This window comes from Procambarus clarkii, chromosome 28 (genome assembly GCF_040958095.1).
Source record: "Procambarus clarkii isolate CNS0578487 chromosome 28, FALCON_Pclarkii_2.0, whole genome shotgun sequence".
Lineage (NCBI taxonomy): Eukaryota > Metazoa > Arthropoda > Malacostraca > Decapoda > Cambaridae > Procambarus > Procambarus clarkii.
Window position 1 is genome coordinate 14,446,041 of NC_091177.1, and position 21,836 is coordinate 14,467,876.

Genomic DNA, 21,836 nt, shown 5'->3' on the forward strand with positions numbered 1-21,836 from the left:
CTTAGGTGGAGTGAAGCTGTTGCCGGTGGTTATTTTTTCTCCACCCAAAATATCTTTCTTCGGTGGTACCTTGTGTAGCAAGGCGCAGCGCACAGTGCCACATCACAAGTTTTACATCCATATATCACGTCCCTCCTTTTGCCAGACTTGAAACAAACAGGCATCTTCTTTTTTTAGCCAAGTACACGAGTTCATGCGTCAACTTGTAGTTGAGACGTTGTTCTGAATCTATAATTCTTGTATTTCTTGGATGCACTGGAGGAATATTGCCTTCTACAGGAACCACCAAACTTGTAGTAGAATCTTCTATGAAATCAGAAACATCAAGTGGTTCTATATCCTCAATGTCCATTTCAGAATTTGTGGTTGATGAGTGGGCTTGAGGTGTTGAGGTGAACAGAGGACGCCTCGCACCAGATGGCCCGGGTGTTGAAACTGCCTCGTCAGCAGGAGGAGCTGCGCTGGCATCTATGTCGGGAACATGTGGTATGCTTGTTGTTGTTGGCCATTCCTCGCTGTTCCACGCCAATAAGGCTGAGTCATAAGGCTAAGGCCAATCTGAGAGTATCCCCATCCATTTCGGTTAAAAAATGGAATTTATAGAAATATTTTTTCGATGGACGAGAAAAGTAGTCTGTTATGCGGAATCGTAAGAAAAAACAGTGACGAGTTATCTCTAATCTAAAGCGCGAAAGTGTTAAGATATGGGCACCATACAACCGCTGCATATTCCAGCTTTGGTCTAACAAAAGTCGTAAACAATTTCTTTAGTAGTTCGCCATCCATATATTTAAAAGTAATTCTGAAGTTAGAAAGTGTAGCATAGGCTCCTCACACAATGTTTTTAATGTGGTTGTTAGGTGACAGTTTTCTATCTAGAACCACCCCTAGATCCCTTTCTATGCCAGAATTCTTTAAAGATTTCTCACATAATTTATAGGTTGTGTAGGGTCTATGTTCTCCAATTCCACATTCCATAACATGGCATTTATTCACATTAAATTCCATTTGCCAAGTGTTGCTCCATATACTTATTTTGTCCAGGTCTTCTTGAAGGGCATGACAATCATCTAGGTTTCTTATTTTCCCTATTATCTTAGCATCATCAGCAAACATGTTCATATAATTCTGTATTCCCACTGGTAGATCGTTTATGTAGACAAGGAACATTACCGGTGCAAGAACTGAACCCTGTGGTACTCCACTCGTGACATTCCTCCAATCCGATATCTTGCCTCTGATCACGGCCCTCATTTTTCTGTTGGTTAGGTAATTTTTCATCCATGTTAGAAGCTTACCCGTCACCCCTTCAGTATGTTCCAGTTTCCAGAACAACCTCTTATGGAGAACTGTGTCGAAAGCCTTTTTTAGGTCCAGTTAGATGTAGTCAATCCAACCATCTCTTTCCTATAAAATCTCTGTGGCTCAATCATAAAAACTAAGTAAGTTCGTTACACAGAATCTTCCAGATCGAAAACCCTACTGTCTGTCTGATATTATATCGTTTTTCTCCAGGTGTTCTACCCATTTAGTTTTAATTTTTTTTTCCAATATTATGACTATTACACTTGTCAGTGATACAGGTCTATAATTAAGGGGGTCTTCCCTTATTCCACATTTGTAGATTGGAACTATGTTAGCCTTTTTTCACACATCAGCTACAACTCCTGTAAACAGGGATGCCTGAAAAATCAGTTGAAGTGGAATGCTGAGCTCAGGTGCACATTCTCTCAGAACCCATGGTGAAACTCCATCTGGACCAACTGCTTTGTTCTTACTTAGCTCCTTGAGCATTTTTTCCACTTCGTCTCTAGACACCTCTATGTGCTTTATGTGTGGTGTGAGCCAGGAGTTTAGAGTGGTTGGAGCTGCATGTAACCGTGGTTACCTTCCTGGTGCACTCCCTATAGTACTTCCCTTGCATTGCCAAGGTTATCTTCCTGGCAGTGCAAGGGCAGCACTAGGAAGTTCATAAGGAGTATCTTTCACTCCACTTGTGGTGGCCTCTCACCCAGGGCTGTCAGGGGTCTTGAGATTACTGTCTTTTCTCAGGTCAGTAGTGCCATTAATATTGGCTGATGGGGCACACAGGTTACTCACATGATGCACTTCTGCACAGCAAGGTCAGCCTTTGTAGCCATATGTAATTACTTAAGTATAGTTACAGGATGAGAGCTATGCCCGTGGTGTCCCGTCTTCCCAGTAGTCTTTGTCGTATAATGCTTTGAAATTTCTGACGATGCTTTTGGCCTACAGCTTCTTCTCACTTAGCTTATTCCAACTGTCTTCCACTCTGTTTGCAAAAGAAAACTTTCTAATTTTTTTTGGCACCTTTGTTTCCTTAGCCTGAATCTGTGTCCTCTTGTTCTTGAAGTTGCTGGTTTCAGGAATTCCTCTTTTTCAATTTTATTATTTATTTATTTATTTATTTATATATATACAAGAAAGTACATTGGGGGTTAAGAGCGAACAAAAAGTTTAAGTTGAAATTACAATCTTGTAAAGCCACTAGCACGCATAGCATTTTGGGCAAGTCCTTAAACTAACTTAAGGGGCCTTGTAGCCTGGTGGATAGCGCGCAGGACTCGTAATTCTGTGGCGCGGGTTCGATTCCCGCACGAGGCAGAAACAAATGGGCAAAGTTTCTTTCACCCTGTTACCTAACAGTAAATAGGTACCTGGGTGTTAGTCAGCTGTCACGGGCTGCTTCCTGGGGGTGGAGGCCTGGTCAAGGACCGGGCCGCGGGGACACTAAAGCCCCGAAATCAACTCAAGATAACCTCAAGATAGCTTTAGAGCAAGTTCTTAAACTAACAGAAAGTTTTAGAGAAATAAGAGTAAAATTAATAAAAAGTGTTTAACAGGTACTTTACAACTTTACTTTACAAGTACAGATGATTTTAAGTAGGATAATTACAGTAAAATTTTCAATTTTTTTTATAGGTATATTGCAAGAATTTTTGACACAAAAGCAGATCAGAACAATACACAATAATAACAATACACAATAATGAACAAGGAATCCTAAGTACAATTAGGAAAACATCTCAGCGTTATACATTGGATCACTGAAGCACAATATGAGGATCATTACAAGGAGTAATGCAGTAGAATATGCACTTATTACAACAACCATGATAACAGATGATCCAAGATCACAATGGTGAAGAATATGGCTTAGGTACAAAGAATGGGGGATTAGGTAGCACTAGAAACAGTGTGAAGATAAGGTTCTAGGTAGAAGACTATGAAGATGAAATTAGGTACTTTTTTATTTTATTTTTGAATAAGGCAAAAGTTGGACAGCTTTTCTGTTCATTAGGAAGTGAGTTCCATAGACTAGGACCCTTTATTTGCATAGTGTTTACACAGATTTAGTTTGATTCTGGGGATATCAAAAAGATATTTATGTATTGTGTGGTGATTATGTGTTCTATTACATTTGTCCAGGAAGAGTTTCAGAACAAGGTTTGCAATTAAAAAAAGGGTTTTATAAATGTAATTAGCACAAGAGAATGTATGGAGTGAATTTATGTTTAGCATGTTTAGGGATTTAAACAGGGGAGCTGTGTGTTGTCTGAAAGCAGAGTTTGTTATTTGGATTTGAATTTGGTCGATTCCTGTTAATATTTTGTATGTGGTCATACCTCTTTTTCTTCTATCTTCTAGTTTTGTCCTGTTTTAACACCTCTAGTCTCTCCTTGTAACTCATGTTTCTCAGTTCTGGAAGCCATTTTGTAGCACACCTTTTCCAGTTTCTTGAGATTTGGGCAACATACAACCGCTGCATATTCCAATTTTGGTTTCACAAAAGTCATGAACAGTTTCTTTAGTATTTCATCATCCATATAATTAAAAGGAAGTCTGATGATGGAAAGGGATGCTATCACTCTTCTCACTTATGTGTTCCTCTGGCATCAACTTACTATCCAAAACCACCTCTAAGTCTCATTCTTTATTAGAGATCTGTAATTCCTTTCCACATATTTTGTAAGTTGTGTGTGGTCTATTTTCTCTGAGTCCACATTCCATAACATGGCATTTATTCACACTGAATTTCATTTGCCACTTGACGCTCCAAACACTTATTTTATTTAGATCGATTTGAAGGGCATTACAATCGTCTGCATCTTCTATCTTCCCCAGTATCTTAGCATCATCTGCAAACATGTTCATATAATTCTGTTTTCTTTCTGGTAGATTGTTTAACTAGATGATGAACATTATTGGGTAAGAACTAAACCCTATGGTACTCCACTAGTACCACTCCTCCAGTCATTTACATTGTCTCCGATTACTGCCCTCATCTGTCTGTCAGCTAGAAAAATTTTCATCCATGTCAGCAATGTACTCACCTAGTTGTACTCACCTAGTTGTGTTTGAAGGGGTTGAGCTCTGGCTCTTTGGTCTCGCCTCTCAACTGTCAATCAACTGGTGTACAGATTCCTGAGCCTATTGGGCTCTATCATATCTACATTTGAAACTGTGTATGGAGTCTGCCTCCACCACAACACTACTTAATGCATTCCATTTGTTAACTACCCTGACACTGAAAAAGTTCTTTCTAACGTCTCTGTGGCTCATCTGGGTACTAAGTTTCCACCTGTGTCCCCTTGTTCGTGTTCCACCCACGCTAAAGAGTTTGTCTTTTTCCACCCTGTGTGTTTGAGTGTACTGATTTACTTGTATCTCATACCAATACTGATATATTTGAATACTGTTGTAGTGTCCTAGTGCCTAGGTGTCCTGTTGGGTCAATTTTCCTGCTTTGCCTGGAAATCCCTTGCAGGTTTAGTGGTCCTATGAACATCCACCGAACCCACTTTTGCTTCTTGTGAGGGTTGGACATTGTTAGTGCTACGTGGTGACATTCATTCCTTCTGCCTCCTCCATGTTGCCTGTTAGTCGGTGACACCTTCGACCTGAACCACATAGGAGCTAGCTCCTCTCATGTTGCTCTCCTTCTGACCCTTTTAACAAGGTTAAGGTTTATCAGGCAGTGACTGCTTTGCATGTTAAGTTTTCTGAGTTGCATCAATCTATTGTAGATTTTGCGCCCAGTAGGATGTCCCAGAACTGCTCTATTTGACATTTTAGGATCTGGAATACTTTTGTTTAGCTAACTTTCTGGGTGCCTTCCACACTGGTGGCACACATTAATAAATATGTTATCATAACTGCTCCCTGCACCTCGATGGGGGGGCCAGATTCTGACTCGTGGCCCACAGTAGGCCAATAGAACTCTGTAACTGATTCAACTTAGTAGTATGGTGTGTAGTATAACACACTTTCCGAGACTACCTTTAGGGAGCCACCAGGGCTCACCCAGAAATTAGTGTTTTATTACATTCAATGCTGTTTTATTGTTAATCCACCTAGCTTTAAAATACTGATGCAAGGAAAATTGGCTCAAGTGCTGAGTTACACCTAAGTTTCAAGTTGTTTTTTGTGAAATGGCAAGAATCTCAAATTAGTTACCTAGAGCATCATTTGGAAGGCTTCCAACAAGGAAGGCTTTCACAGTTATCAATTAACTGTGCTTCCCAACCCTGTGAAAGTGAGAAATGGGGAAGTTTTAATAATGATCATTATGAGCTACGTTCTACTCGATGCTTTTAATAATGCAGACCTTATGTTTCAGGCACATTGAAAGATTTAAATGTGACATCCATTGTTCCTGTGGATCTTAACAGTCTCTTGTGCATGAATGCTCAGACGCTCAGTCAGTTTTATGGTAAACTGGGTAACTATACCATGAAGAAACAATATGAAGATGTGGCTGCTCAGAAGAATGAAACTATGGCTAAAATATTTTGGGATAAAACTGATGGAACTTGGTATGATTATGATACAAAAGCAGAAGGAAAGAGAAGGTAAGCATGGTAGTTTGTAAAGATAAAGAATTTTTTTTTTTAACCCAATATCATTCTGTATTTAAAATATCAATACATCATTTCACTGATCGTAATTGAATGATGACATTTCTGGGGGGGAGCCCCCCCTGCGCCTCCCTGGAGCTATCCAGGCTGATATGGATAAATTAGACTTTGGCATCAATGTGCATGATGTTCTAAGCCTACCAGGGACCACGAGCCAGAACCTGGCCCCCTCAGAAAGGCACGAGGAGCAATAGCCTATAGAAACCCCCGTGTGGTTAGAAGCATTCTGTGTCTGCTATCGACCGAGTCAGGCACCTAGAAAGGTAGGCACCCCAAAACTAACCCTATCTGGTTAAAATATTGCTACTGAAAGCCAAACTGTTGGACAGAACTCCCCCAAATGAAAAACGAGCAAACAAGCATGACGTCACAACCGTCACCGCACCGCTGTCTGCGCAGCTTCCCCCTCCCCGTGAAGGGAAAGGGATAGCCTCAGACCCTCACGCTGGCTATCCGCACCCTCAGTTCTGTGGCTGATGTGAGACCTGGCAGTCATGTGACTGGCTGTAGACTTTGCTCAGCGCTGTGCCTTTTCCTATGGTGGTGCGCGAGCCAGGAGTAATTTCACCTTTCTCGGGCTGCAAGTTCCTAGGGGTTTTTCTTTTCTTTTTGTTTTCTGCCTGATGGAGGATCTGCCTCGTGGTGTTGTAGACCCTTATTATTCTGTATTCTTGGTGGTCCTTTGCTAGGTTCCCATGTGTGTACACATCACGAGGGGTTCAGCAATTAATTGAATGGCTCAGCCTTGGTTGCAGGCGCTGCTTGGTCGGTGTCCAAACCCAGGGGTCTTCCTGCGGCTCCGCCCTTTTCAGCAGATCAGGCCAGCCATTATGTAGCTGGTTCGATCTTCTCCTCAAGTCTTCGCTTCTGGTCTATCTGAAGCGAGTCTGTCACCACTTGTATGGTGAGTGGGGGACTTCGTTGATGTTGACCCACCTGTTTGCTTCATCTCAATGGCAGTATGAAGTTTCCTGGCGGTCTTTTTTTTTATTTCTTATCTCTCCGTAGATTTTTTCTGTTTTGGATTGGGTTGTCGTGTCTTTCCTTTCATGGTTCTTTCAGCACCATCATCTTATGCCAAATACTGTCTCCTTGTATCGTGTGGCGCTGGCGGTGCCGCTTCAGCTTGCGTTCGGGGTGGATGTTACTGCTTCTCTGTTCCGCAAGCTGTCTTGTGTGTTGTTTTACCTCTGGCGTGCTCATGCGCCGCCTGAAACATCCTGGTCATTGGACTGGGTGCTCTCTTTTCTCTCTTCTCCTTGGTTTGTTGTGGCCCTTTTGGTTCCGGATTGTTTTGCAAAGGTTCTTTTTCTGTTGAAATTGGCCCCTGGGAGTTGGGTTGGGGAGCTTCATGCTTTCCTCTGGAGCAGGGGTTTTTGGTCTTTTGGTCCTGGTGGTAGGTTTGTTTGTTTGCAGCCGTCTCCTCGTTCTTTTCTAGCGAAAAATGAGACTGCTACTTTCCGGAGGGGTCCTTGGGTTGTTGATGCTTGGTTGGTTCGGTTGGGGATGCATCATGTGTTGTGTCCAATTGCGGCTCCTCGCCGTTACCTGCGCGCCATGACCTCGATGGCCGAGGACACGCGTTGGGTTGACTCGGTTTTCCATCTTCTCAGTTCCAGGGTTCAGGTCTCCAAGGTCAGGATTATTTGGTCCAGTCAGCCTGCTGTCTATCCTCATGCCCATGATGTTCATAAGTTTGCTGCATTGGCTGCCATCTTTGGTAACATGTCTTGGGCTCACATACAGGCACTGGGGTTTTTTGGAGGTCGAACAGGATCCTGGTTGCTCGCTACCTAGTCAGTGTTCCAGGCCCTAGTCGGGCATGTGTCGCATTGAGTTGGCGGTTGCAGCCAGTTCTTTTGATTTCGAGTTGAGGAGCGAGTGGTGACCGCCTCCCAGGTAAGTCCCCCTTGTTTTGTCTTTGGTTAAGTAGCTCTGGGAAGCTGCAGGGGCTTCCCCCAGAAAACTAGAGTTGAATGTAATCAAATGGTATTTTCTAGGTGAGACCCGGAGGATCTCTGGCAACACTCCCTCCCTCCTTCCAGTCGGCAGTTTTTGGGAGTTTTGACATCCTCCCCCAGAATTAGGGGTGTGGTTTGCCAGCGTGGGGGATCTGGGGCTTTCCCTTTCTCTTCATGCGACTAACACTTCCGCTCATAAGTGACATAACCAGCATGGTATGTCACTTGCCAAACCTTCTAAAATAGGCGGAATCAAGAAAAAATACCCGGTTTGGACACAGAGCAAGCAATGCCTGAAACTAAGGCTGGGGTCAGCCACCAAGAAGCCTGAAAAACCACTCTCCCCTGTATGACATGCCTGTTTCTGGAGTAACAGCTGGAGTGGGGGGGGAAAGAGGTAAAGAAACCCCCCATCATAGTCAGACAGGAGAAAGGCATCCACCATGAGGGCCTTAATTGCAGTCGGGGCACAGCACCACCCCAGCTGATGTGAGTCACCACCATCGCAGCTGATGTGACTTGGTAGTTGGGAGCCATCTCAGCAAGATAGCTAAAGGAAGTTTCTGGGGTGCATCCAGAAAGAGGCTCTTCATTACTTTCAACACTGGTTTTATATCTGCAAATCACTCACCTTAACATAGAGTATTCTTCTACTTTTCAAAATTAAAAAAAAAAAGTCCTAGGTATATCAGACCATCTGGAATAGCTTTAAAAATAAACCATCGATCTCCATATTGATCCTGCCAGGAAAAGGAATGAATCTTTCCTCTCATGGTTCTCATAAAGGATCAAATTCCAGGAATTCAGTCCTTTCTGGGGGGTAGCCCCTTCGGCTCCCTGGAGCTATCCAGGCTGATATGTATCTCTTTGGAATCAACATGTTTTGTTCACAACTGTACAACTAAGCTGATGTAGTTAGTTAACAGTCTCCGTGGTGTAGTGGTAAGACACTCGCCTGGCGTTCCGCGAGCGCTATGTCATGGGTTCGTATCCTGGCCGGGGAGGATTTACTGGGCGCAATTCCTTAACTGTAACCTCTGTTTAACGCAACAGTAAAATATGTACTTGGATGAAAAAACGATTCTTCGCGGCGGGGGATCATATTCCAGGGACCTGCCCGAAACGCTACGCATACTAGTGGCTGTACAAGAATGTAACAACTCTTGTATATATCTCAAAAAAAAAAAAAAAAAAAAAAAAAAGTTCAGGCACTAAGAGTCGTCGCTACATACACAGTCAGCTGGCGGCTCCCTCACTCATTCAGGGTCACATGCACTAAACTTTCTTCCCCAACAATACCGTTTGTGGTGTTATTACACTATATACAGACGTTATATATAAGTATGTGTTTATTTTGTTCACCACAACTGTACAGCTAAGCTGATATAGTTAGTTCAGGCACTAAGAGTAGTCGCTATACACACAGTCAGCTGGCGGCACCCTCACTCATTCAAGGTCACACGCACTAAACTTTCTCCCCCAACAATACTGTTTGCAGTGTTATTACCCTATATACACATATTATATATAAGTATCTACATGTTGTATGCACCGTAACTGTACACCTAAGTTTGTAGAGTGCCCAAAGAGCATAGTGGCCACCCTCTAAACAGCTAGGCAAATCATGCAGACGACGTCACCTCCGTCACCCAAATGTCTCTTCCCAGCATAATCCTTTTGCTGTTATTACACTAATACACACATTATATATAAGTATCTACATTTGTGTTCACCATAGAGAACCACTGAGCTGGTATGGTGAATGTAGACAATAACAGGTGGCCACACAGTCAGTAAACGATGCTATCTCCCTCCGTCTCTCAGCATCACTCGTCCCACAGCGCTAATTATTACAACAATCCTGCTATTATCGCAACCTGGTTATTTATATCACAGTCAGGGGTCATCTGTAATATTGTCATCGCTAAATAATAGCAATTATATATTTATTTTGACATTTTTCGGCGATGCTGAAAACATCGCCGAACATCGCTGAACAGCAATGCTGTTCGCTCATGCTGCGTGCGCCAGCCTTGGTTGCTCCAACAGTACTGTGCCTCTCACACCTGAGAATATTGCCCACGATTTAAAAAAAAATGGCGTCTGTTTACAAGAGCCCTGAGGAAGCTAATGTGAACCCCGTGTAGCCGCGGGCCATTTGAATCGGGCCTGGCACCTTATGGCATATATATACGCCATGCGCAGTTTAAGGGTTAAATAGTCTGTCTTTATCTACCCCTATCAATTCCTCTGAGAATTTTGCATGTGGTGATCATGTCCCCTCTAACTCTTCTGTCTCCCAGTGACATGAGGTTTAATTCCCGTAGTCTCTCCTCATAGCTCATACCCCTCAGTTCAGTAACTAGTCTGGTGGCAAACCTTTGAACCTTTTGCAGTTTAGTTTTATGCTTGATTAGATATGTACTCCATGCTGGAGCCGCATACTCCAGAATGGGTCTGACATATGTGGTATACAAAGTTCTGTAAGATTCCTTACACAAGTTTCTAAAGGCCGTTCTTATGTTAGCCAACCTGGCATATGCCGTTGATGTTATTCTCTTGATATATCTTCATGGGACAGGTCTGGCATGATATCAATCACCAGGTCTTTCTCTCTCTCTGACTCTTGATGTATTTCATCTCCCAAATGATACCTTGTATCTGGTCTCCTGCTCTCTACACCTATCTTTATTACATTACATTTGCTTGGGTTAAACTCTAACAACCATTTACCATTCCTGCAGCTTGTCCAGTTTTCTTGAAGCTTCAAGCTGTCCTCCTCTGTCTTAACGCTTCTCATAATTTTGGTGACGTCAGCAAACATTGAGAGGAATGAGTCTATACCCTTTGGTAGATCATTTATGTATATCAGAAACAGGATAGCTCCGAGTTCAGAGCCCTGTGGGACTCCACTGGTGACTTCATGCCGATCTGACGTCTCACCCCCTCACTATAACTCTCTGCTTCCTATTGCTTAGGTACTCCCTTATCCACTGGAGCACTCTACCAATTATTCCTGCCTGTTTCTCCAGCTTATGCATCAGACTCTTATGGGGTACTGTGTCAAAGGCTTTCTGACAGTCCAAGAAAATGCAGTCTGCCTATCCTTCTCTTTCTTGCTTCATCTTTGTCACCTGATCATAGAATTCTATTAATCCTGTAAGGCAAGATTTACCCTCCTTGAACCCATGTTGATGGGTTGTCACGAAGTCCCTTCTCTCCAGATGTGTTACTAGGATTTTTCTCACGATCTTCTCCATCTTCTTGCATGGTATACAAGTTAAAGACACTGGCCTGTAGTTCGGTGCCTCTTATCTGTCACTCTTTCTGGGGGGAGCCCCTTCAGCTCTCCGGAGCTTACTAGGCTAATATGCTAATGTCAGACTTTGGCATCAGTCATGTGTTTGGAGTTCTATTGGCTTACTGGGGACCACGAGCCAGAACCTGGCCCCCTCAGAGGAGGCAAGGGGAGCAATGGTCTATAGAAACCCCCGTGTGGTTGGAAGCATTCTATGTCTGCCATTGACCAGGTTAGGCACCCAGAAAAGTAAGCATCCCAAAACAAACCTCTATTCTGGTGAAAATTGCTACCACAAGCCAAACAAGTGGATAGAACTTCCCTATAATAAACGAGCAATCATGACGTCACACGTCGCTGCGCCACTGTCCGCGCAGTTCAGCCCCAGACCCACCACGCCGGCTGTCTACTCCCAGTTCTGAGGCTGATGCTAACGGCTGAGGTCGTGTGCTCTGGCTCTGGTGGTTGTTTCAGCACTGTACCTAGAGTGTGGTGTCTGTCTTCTAGGTAGTGTGTGAGCCGGGAGTGTTTCTTCAGTACTCGGGCTGCATGCGCCTAGGGTTTCCTTCCCTAGGTGCCCTGTAAGTACTGCCCTTGGGGCTTGGGGTTGCCTTCCACATGTTCCTTGGGTTCTGCCCCTGCTAGGCCGTTTACTGCTTGGTTTTCAACCGCCCCTTGTGTGCTCGGGTGTTCTGTCTCCCTTGTTCGCCTTGGGGTAGGGGACAGTTTACTCTGGCAGGGCACAGGGTACTGCGCAGCTAGTTTTCACCTGTCATAGCGGCCGGCTCTGTTCCGCCTGGGTACGCTGTCCTCTTGCAGGGTTTTCTTTTTCTTTTTGTTTTTCGCCTGGTGGGGGAGTCTGCCTTGGTTCTTGCCCCCCCCCCCAGTGTACTGAGTACTCTTCCTTCTTCCAGTGGTTCCCCCTGCTAGGTCCCTGTGATTGTACACATTCCGGGGGTTCAGTTCTTAGAAGGTTGTTTGGTAGTTGTGGGCGCCGGTTAGCAGTACTCAGCCTGTAATTACCTAAGTGTAGTTACAGGATGAGAGCTACGCTCGTGGTGTCCCGTCTTCCCAGCACTCTTTGTCATATAACGCTTTGAAACTACTGACGGTGTTGGCCTCCACCACCTTCTCCCCTAACTTGTTCCAACCGTCTACCACTCTGTTTGCGAAAGTGAATTTTCTTATATTTCTTCGGCATCTGTGTTTAGCTAGTTTATATCTATGACCTCTTGTTCTTAAAGTTCCAGGTCTCAGGAAATCTTCCCTATCGATTTTATCAATTCCTGTTACTATTTTGTATGTAGTGATCATATCACCTCTTTTTCTTCTGTCTTCTAGTTTTGGCATATTTAATGCCTCTAACCTCTCCTCGTAGCTCTTGCCCTTCAGTTCTGGGAGCCACTTAGTAGCATGTCTTTGCACCTTTTCCAGTTTGTTGATGTGCTTCTTAAGATATGGGCACCACACAACTGCTGCATATTCTAGCTTTGGCCTAACAAAAGTCGTGAACAATTTCTTTAGTATATCGCCATCCATGTATTTAAAAGCAATTCTGAAGTTAGAAAGCGTGGCATAGGCTCCTCGCACAATATTCTTTATGTGGTCCTCAGGTGATAGTTTTCTATCTAGAACCACCCCTAGCTCTCTTTCTTTATCAGAATTCTTTAAAGATTTCTCACATAATATATAGGTTGTGTGGGTCTATGTTCTCCTATTCCACATTCCATAACATGGCATTTATTAACATTAAATTCCATTTGCCAAGTGGCGCTCCTTGTACCTATTTTGTCCAGGTCTTCTTGAAGGGCATGACAATCATCTAAGTTTCTTATCCTTCCTATTATCTTAGCATCATCAGCAAACATGTTCATATAATTCTGTATACCAACTGCTAGATCATTTATATAGACAATAAACATCACTGGTGCAAGAACTGAACCCTGTGGTACTCCACTTGTGACATTTCTCCAGTCCGATACATTGCCTCTGATCACAGCCCTCATTTTTCTATCAGTCAGAAAATTTTTCATCCATGTTAGAAGCGTACCTGTCACTCCTCCAATATTTTCCAGTTTCCAGAACAACCTCTTATGTGGAACTCTGTCAAAAGCCTTTTTTAGGTCCAGATAGATACAGTCAACCCAACCATCTCTTTCCTGTAATATCTCTGTTGCTTGATCATAGAAACTGAGTAAATTCGATACACAGGATCTTCCAGATCGAAAACCATACTGTCTGTCTGATATTATATCATTTCTCTCCAGGTGTTCTACCCATTTAGTTTTAATTATTTTTTCCAATATTTTGACTACAGTATCCACTCAATTTAATGGCCTATATGGGGCTGAGCCCTAGTCGTTATTTCCGGAGCTCCGTTATTTCCGAAGTTAAGTCGGGTCGGGTAATTTTTCAAGTAACATTCAGGTAGGATATATTTTATACTGTATAACTAAAATTAAATAAAGTTCATTGTGTAATTGCATTCCAATTTAGTGCCACACCGACGATTAAGCCAGTTGTTGGCTGCTGCATGGATGATGTGTGAACACGGTCTGATCAAGCACAGATGGGTGGGAAAAAATTGATTCATTCCTTTGTATTGCAAAATATTTCATGTATCAATCAGCAAGTTAATATTTTCTCAATAATATTTTAGAGATGTGTTTTGATTTACCCTGAACAGTGCAGGTAATGTATTTTTAATGTTACAACACAGGCTGTGGCGGCCATGCCATAACAATGGTGATCGAGCCTTGTCACTGAGAGCTAGCCAAGACGAAATATTTTGAGCTCACCTATTCTAATGTATCAATCAGTAAGTTAATATTTTCTCAATAATATTTTAGAGATATGTTTTGATTTACCCTGAACAGTGCAGGTAATGTATTTTTAATGTTACAACACAGGCTGTGGCGGCCATGCCATAACAATGGCGATCGAGCCTTGTCACTGAGAGCTAGCCAAGACGAAATATTTTGAGCTCACCTATTCTCTGCTGATGATAGAATATACATTTGCAGAGACTAATATGTAGCTTTTGTTGAAAAAAAACAATTAATATCTTGTAATACTATAATAAAATTGGTAAATTGACTTACTTTTAATGAAGCTGAAGATTACGAAGCTGTGAAGATTACGTCATCCTCTGCAGCGCTTGTTTTATATTGTTTATATTGTATACAGGGTACATACTGTATGTACACTTATTTTCAGGCATATTTTAATAGAGTATCCTTCTGTTTCTTGATGTCACTTACTGTACTTTTCCCGATGTTAAACTCTGCTGCTGCTCGTGCATGAGAATATCCTTTATCAAGTTTCTTAATTAACTCCAGCTTCTGTGCAACCGTCAGGCGCTTCCTTTGGGTAACTTTTGGCATTTTGTAAATTAAAAAGAAGATCACAATTACAGTACAGTAATATCCTTCACAATTGAAGCTAGCCGCGCGAGTTCACAGTGAACAATGGGAACACATGGCCCGGTGGAGTACATTCTAGGTCCGTGGGAAAAAAAATACCTAGTGCCTATACTATAAAAGGTATTTAATAAGAAAACAAAGACTTTTGCTTAATAAAAACTGTTTCAAAATATTTTATTAATAATAATTTACAATTTTCTTCATTAAAGTGAATCATTTTAAAAGAAAATTAAGATGTAATATATGACTCTGGACGATCCAGGTCGGTGGCCTGGTCGCCATGTGAGGGGACGCTGATGCCACAACAAACCCAATACCGACCGTCGGTAATATCGACCGCAGACCGGTATAGCAGGCTCCAGATACCGGTCTCCCAAACCGGTCGTTAATACCGGCAGATCGGTATAAAAGAGGCCGTTAAATTGAGTGGATACTGTATTACACTTGTCAATGATACCGGTCTATAATTAAGGGGGTCTTTCCTGCTTCCACTTTTGTTGATTGGAACTATGTTAGCCTTTTTCCACACATCAGCTACAACTGTATACAGGGATGCCTGAAAAATCAGTTGAAGAGGAATGCTGAGCTCAGGCGCACATTCTCTCAGAACCCATGGTGAAACTCCATCTGGACCAACTGCTTTGTTCTTATTTAGCTCCTTGAGCATATTTTCCACTTCGTCTCTAGACACCTCTATGTTGTTCTCTGGAATTCTTATTGTATCTGGTTCCCTGAAGATTTCATTTTGTACAAACACACTTTGGAACTTTTCGTTTAATGTTTCACACATTGTGAAACATTAAACTGTGTTTACCTGTGCACGAGTCCTCTTCAAGTAAACGCTCAGTACTCTGGGAATCCCCATGGGGACGCGTGGGTCCGATGGATGTGACCCCGGGGTCCCCCGTCGCTTTGTGTGAGTTCGAGGGTTGCTCTGTCCCCTTGTCTCAGGGTGACTCACTGTTTTGCCTCCATCTGCTGCCTGTGGGGTCGGTGGCACCTTCGACCCGGAGCCCTACGAGTTTTGCTGCTTGTTTGTGGCTTGCTGACTAAGTGGGATGCAGGCAGCATGGGCGTTGCGCATCGTGTTTCGGTTGGGCAACGCTCTAGGTTGTTGCTCCCCGGAACCCTCGAGGCTGCCCCGTTTTGGTGACAGGACTTGGGGGTGTTGGTTGCTTCGGTTTCCATCCACGCCCCCTTGTGTCCACCCCCCCTCCTCCCTGCATCCGGATCCTTACTGTCCGTGGGTTCGGGGTCGGGGCGGGGTTTCGATGGTTTTGAGACTCGGGGGGGTCTCAGGGAATTCCCCTTCCAGGGTAGCAACTGGGGCATTCAAGCCTGTTCCTGCAGCCATGTTGTTTGAGTCTGTCAGTGGGCTCCCTTCCTTGGTATTTTTTGTGGCTGCCCCGGTTTATCTTGAGGCCGGGGCTTTGGGGGGACGGCTCGGCCCTGGGGCCTGATGTGTGGGTTCCCGGGGCTGGGGAGGGGCTGCCTGGAGGGCCCCGGGCCCCGTTGGTCCTCTCCGGGGTTGTTCTTCCCTTCGAGTGGGGCTTGCGGTTATGGGGAGTGTGGGTTTTCCTTCCCCCTCCTCGTATGATTAGTTGGACGTCGGCCCCTCCCCAGGCTCGGTTCCTTGTTCCTTGAGTCCGTTGGTTCCCTCCTGTTCGTGGGTGCTCTTTGCAGTTTTTTCACCTCTCTTCTTGGGACGGGACTTCCCTGTCATGTTCCCCTTTTCTTTTTGGAGGTTCTGCATGACTTTTGGTCTTGGGTGCGAGTGTGCTTTTATGAGCCTTCGTGGTTTCTGCTTGTTTGTGGGTGTTCTCGAAGGTTCATGAAGATTTTCGCTACTTCCCGTATTGTTGGAACGTCTGGTGTCTTTCAGTGTGGCTTCCCTCCGGTCTTTTCAGGGCTTGTTGGTTCCCTTCCAGGTTTATTCTGGGTTTTCGGTCCTGTCTCGCTCTTTTGTTTCTGTGTTTATCTCTGTCCTTGGTCTCGGCACTGTTCGTTTTCTTTACATACTTCTTATCCGGGGTGCCTGTTTGGGGTACTTGTAGCCCAATTGGGTTGCTAGTTCGTTCCTTGTCTTCCTCACATTCACCAGATATGTATGCCGCTGCTTCCTGTTTTCACTCCTGGTCCCGTCCGCTGGGCTGTTTCTGCCCCTGCGCCCATCCCTCGGGTCACAGGCTGTTTATGCTACTTGTGCAGTAGTCCTTTTGGGCACCTTCCCGCCAAGCGGGTTGTGCGCGTGCGCTGTGGGAGTTTGTTTTGGTCTGGGTGGTGTGCACGAGCGCTCGTGTTTTGCGGCCTTTTCTCTCGGGTGCTTCGCCTCTCGTTCTTCTCGCTTCATCAGTCCTTACCCCGTAGCTACTGGGGTGTTCTGGGTTGCAGTTATGGAGCAGACGCTGGGGTTTTCCCCGTGTTATGGGTGTGGGGTGCCTCTTTTGCCTCTCCCCTCCCCTTCTGCTTGTGCAACTCGGGGCTTCTTCTCCTGACGGTGCTCCCGGCATCTTCTCGGCTACGTTGTGTCGTAACACGTTCGTGCCTCCGTTCTGCAGGTGAGTTTATGTGATCTGGTGTCTTTCAGCCAGGCGTCGATCCGTGGTTTTTGGCGGGTGAACGTGAGAATGGCAGGACACAGGTGCCTGCAGGGGGTTTCTTGGCCCATGCTGGGACAGCTCCTCATTGTACCCATCCAGTACCACTCGTATGCATGTCCGACCCATGCTTGAGTTAGTCCCGGGGCCCCACTTCCACAGGTTATGTGGTACGGTGGTGGTGGTGACTGTTATGAGGTACAGTTGTCCTGTGTTTGGATGTTATGAGGTGCCATTTTGATTCGGTTTTGTTACCGAGGGCGAGTGTTGGGGTTTGGTTGTGGCGTTTTGTTTGGCCCTTGCGTGTTTTCCTCCTGGGGCCTTGTGTGTTTGTCTGTGCTAATTGTTAAGCTTGTCTTCTCTGGGTCACTCATTCCTTGCCTGCCTTGCAGTACCTGGCTTAGCCCTTCCAGGTTTGTTGTCTTCTCTGTACTCCCCTGGTTGTCCTCACCTCGTTGTGCTTGAGGGGTTGTGCTTTTCGCTCTTTCGTCCTGCTCCTCTGTCGCTCACCTGCCATATGCGTGGCTTCTGTGCTTACCTTGTTGTGCTCGCCTAGTTGTGTTTACGGGAGTTGCATTCAGGTTTTTTTGTCTCTCCTCTCGCCTGTCATTCCATTCGACTTCTATGCTGCTTCCTGAGCCTGTTGGGCTCTGTCGTCTCTCTATTTGACGCTGTGGGGGGGGGGGGGTGTTGGCCTCCAGCTCATCCCTTCCTCCTGCTTTCTATTTGTCTCCTCTTCCTGACACTAGTCCTCTGTGGTCTCTCCTGCTCTTTGGGCATCTGTTCCTCCTGTGTCCCCTGGGACATCTTTATCTACCCTCTCCTTCCACCGAGGGGTTTTGCTTGCTGTAGTGTTGTTCTTTCTGGTTCTTCTGTCTCCCAATGTCGTGCAGCTTCCTTCTCATCGTCTGCTTGATGGGGTTTTGGGAGTTCTTCTCCCCAAGCCCGGCCCGTGGTTGGGCTTGACTTGTGGGAGTTGGTCCACCGGGCTGTTGCTTGCTGCGGCCCGTGGGCCCGCGTACCCACCACAGCCCAGTTGGTCCAGCACTCCTTGGAGACGGCTTTCTAGTTTTTTATTGTGGATGTCCATGGTTGCATTGGCAGTTGGTGCTGTGCCTTTTGGCTCCGATTGCCAAGTTTGGTTTTCTGGTTCCTGGCTTTCCCTGCCTGTTGGCTTTTTCTGCGTCTCGCGGGTTCCTTTTCCTAGGGACTCAGTCAGGGCCGTGGTCTCAGACCTCCTGGCGTGCTCGCTGGTGTTGGGACTTTTTGTCCGGCAGACGTTCCACCTCCTTCTTTGTCAGCTCGGTTTTCCGGCTCTTCCTGCTCGGTGATCGCACCTGAGATCTTCCCGCGGCTCCGCCTCTTCTCTGCTCGTTTGGTCCATGGCAGGGCTGGTTCGGCTCTGCCTCGGGTCTCTCACTTTCTGTTGGTCTGGTGGCTTCGTTGATGGTGTCCCACCTGCGTTCTTTTTCTTGGCGGCAGTGTGGGGGATTTTGGCGGTCCTTCCTTTTTCCTTCTGTCCCTTCTTCAGTTCTGTGTTTTGTTGGCGTGGTCTTGTCCTTCTCTTTTGGGGGTTCGGGGCTGTCATTTGCCACATACTGTCGCCTCATATTGTGCGGCGTTGGCGGAGCTGCTTCAGCTTGCTTTCGGTATTGAGGTTACTTCTGCTCCATTTAGCATGCTGTCTCGGATGTTGTTTCACCTCCGGCCTGCTCATGCGCCACCTGAACGGTCCTGGTCATTGGACAGAGTGCTCTTATCTTCTCCTCGGTTTGTTGTGGCCCCTTCGGTTCTGGTTTGTTCCTCCTAGGCTCTTTTTCTGTTGGCCTTGGCCTCTGGGGGTCGGGTTGGTAACCTTCCTCCTCTCCTCCGGCGGAGGGGAAGTAGCAGAAAACTCCTGCGCCTTTAATCATGGCGATGGGGTTGTTCATTGCGGCAATCTCCTTCTTTTTGGCGGAGAATGAGATGGCTGCTTTCCGGAGGGGTCTTTGGGTTGTTGATGCTTGGTTGTTTTGGCCAGGGGTGCATCCTGTTTGGTGTCCGGTGGCGGCCCTCCACCGTTCATTGCGCGCCACGGCTTCTGTGTCCTGGGTCGCGCTGTGGGTTGATCCGGTTTCCTAACTTCCCTGTTTTGCGGGTGCGGGGCTCTCGGTTTGTCTGCAGGATTATTACAGCTAGCCAGCCTGGGGTCTCTTCCCGTGTCCATGTTCGCAAGTTCGTGGCTCTTGCCTCTGTTTTTGACAACATGTCTTGAGCTGTCATTCGGGCGCGGATTTTTCGCGGTCAAGCAGGGTCCAGGCTGCTCGTTATCTAGTGCACGTTCCTGGGCCTAGTCGGATCTGTGTCGCTTTAGATCGGCAGTTGCAGCCGTTTGTCTCGACTTGGAGTTGAGGAGTGAGCGGCGACTGCCCCCCGGGTAGGTCCCTTTACTTTTCTCTGTAGGGAGTTAGCTCCAGGGAGCTGAAGAAGCTCCCCCCAGAAAACCAGCGTTGAATGTAATGAAACGCCATTTTCTGGGTGAGTCCCGGAGGCTCCTCGGCATCCCTCCCTCCCTCCGGTCAGTGGGTTTTTCACGTTTTTTGACATTCAGCCTCAGAACTGGAGGTGGATAGCGGGCGTGATGGGTCTGGGGCTTCCCCCTTCCCCCTCCCGGGGAGGGGGGAACTGCGCGGACAGTGGCGAGGCGACGTGTGACGTCATGATTGTTTGCTCCTTTATTTTAGGGGAGTTCTATCCACTTGTTCGGCTTGTGGTAGCAATTTTCGCCAGAATAGGGGTTTGTTTTGGGACACTTACCTTTCTGGGTGCCTGACCCGGTCGATGGTAGACATAGAATGCTTCCAACCACACGGGGGTTTCTATAGGTCATTGCTCAGCTTGCCTCTCTGAGGGGGCCAGGTTCTGGCTTGTGGTCTCCAGTAGGCCCATAGAACTCCATACACATGACTGATGCCAAAGTTTGACATTAGCATATCAGCCTGGATAAGCTCCGAGGAGCCTCCGGGTCTCGCCCAGAAAATAGCGTTTCATTACATTCAACGCTTGTTTTTCAATATTCAATTTTTATAATTATTTTTTATATTCTTGTTTTTCAAGTTACACTGGTATCATTTAGGCAAAGTTGGAGCATTTGCCTAGAAGATTATTCACAAAATATTTGAAAGAGTTTCAGAAAATTTTAAAAACTGACCCGGTCGATGGTAGACATAGAATGCTTCCAACCACACGGGGGTTTCTATAGGTCATTGCTCAGCTTGCCTCTCTGAGGGGGCCAGGTTCTGGCTTGTGGTCTCCAGTAGGCCCATAGAACTCCATACACATGACTGATGCCAAAGTTTGACATTAGCATATCAGCCTGGATAAGCTCCGAGGAGCCTCCGGGTCTCGCCCAGAAAATAGCGTTTCATTACATTCAACGCTTGTTTTTCAATATTCAATTTTTATAATTATTTTTTATATTCTTGTTTTTCAAGTTACACTGGTATCATTTAGGCAAAGTTGGAGCATTTGCCTAGAAGATTATTCACAAAATATTTGAAAGAGTTTCAGAAAATTTTAAAAACTGAGTTCAATGTCACACATTATATGAGGTTTTGTACAGTTTAAGGGTTAATGTATGTGAAGCTGTTTGACACTTTCGGGTTGGTATTTCAGATTTGTTGTCTGATGTTGTAAGTTGACATATTACAAAGATAATATTTTAGAAACTAGTTGGTGGATAGATATTGAAAATTGGGATTATTGTCAGAGTTATAATTCCACCTAGTACAATTATGACCCCTGCAGGAATGCTTGAAAATTACCTTGTGGCTCTGGGCATATGCATAATTTTCTCCCCATTTGACAGCTGAATTGAACTTTGAGGAGTAAGCAAGTGAGTCTTCTCAGAAAGACACTTAGAGTAAATAAGGTTCTGTAAAAGTGCACAATAGCAACTATTTTTACTAATATGTGTCCAGCACCATTTTAACTTGTGTGTCTTTTAAAGGCACTTCTATTTGTCGAATATCCATCCCATCTGGAGTGGCTGCTTTGGCCAAGAGGACTCCCGTGCTCACACAATTGAGAATGTCATCCAATACCTAAAGAAAATAGGTGTGCTTGAGTATAAAAGGTATGTACTAATTGTTTCTTTTTCTGGCCTTAATAGATACTAAAATGTCATTTGACATTATTATAATAGATGAGAAAATACTAGAGAGTAATCAGTGCTGTGGGAGGTACTGTACATAATATCAGAGTTTAGAGAATATGGACAGTTTTATATATTTGTTATTCATTTTTGTAATATGGCAAAGCTCAGTTTATTGCTCATGTAGGCCTTTAAATTTCCATTCTGTTTTGCTCTTAAATTCAATGTAGCTCGTTATTCAGTCTCTTCAGGTGACAAATTTATTATTATTTAATATTTAGTACGTCTTATCAATTTGGAGGGTGAGTTTGTTAGTTGTCAACTACATGTGTATCTTCTTTAAATTCAATATTTACTGTGTTACTTAAGAAGATGAAGGTTGTATCATCAGCACTCAGTATTAGCTTTGGTTGTTGGGTGTTATTTTATAGGTCATTGATGTTTATTAGAAAGATGATAGATTACTGTGGATTTGAAGAAAGAGACA

At 44.9% G+C, this 21,836-nt stretch overlaps 1 protein-coding gene across 2 annotated transcripts in view; it reads left to right on the forward strand.

The window, feature by feature from the left end:
* The window catches only part of LOC123754901 (trehalase), a 306,276-nt gene that overhangs the window by 261,295 nt on the left and 23,145 nt on the right, over positions 1–21,836 (forward strand). For both annotated transcript variants that reach the window (XM_069332919.1, XM_069332918.1), the window contains exons 9-10: positions 5,642–5,873; positions 21,206–21,331. In XM_069332919.1, coding sequence (XP_069189020.1) covers positions 5,642–5,873; positions 21,206–21,331 — 358 coding nt within the window. The remainder of the gene's footprint in view (positions 1–5,641; positions 5,874–21,205; positions 21,332–21,836) is intronic.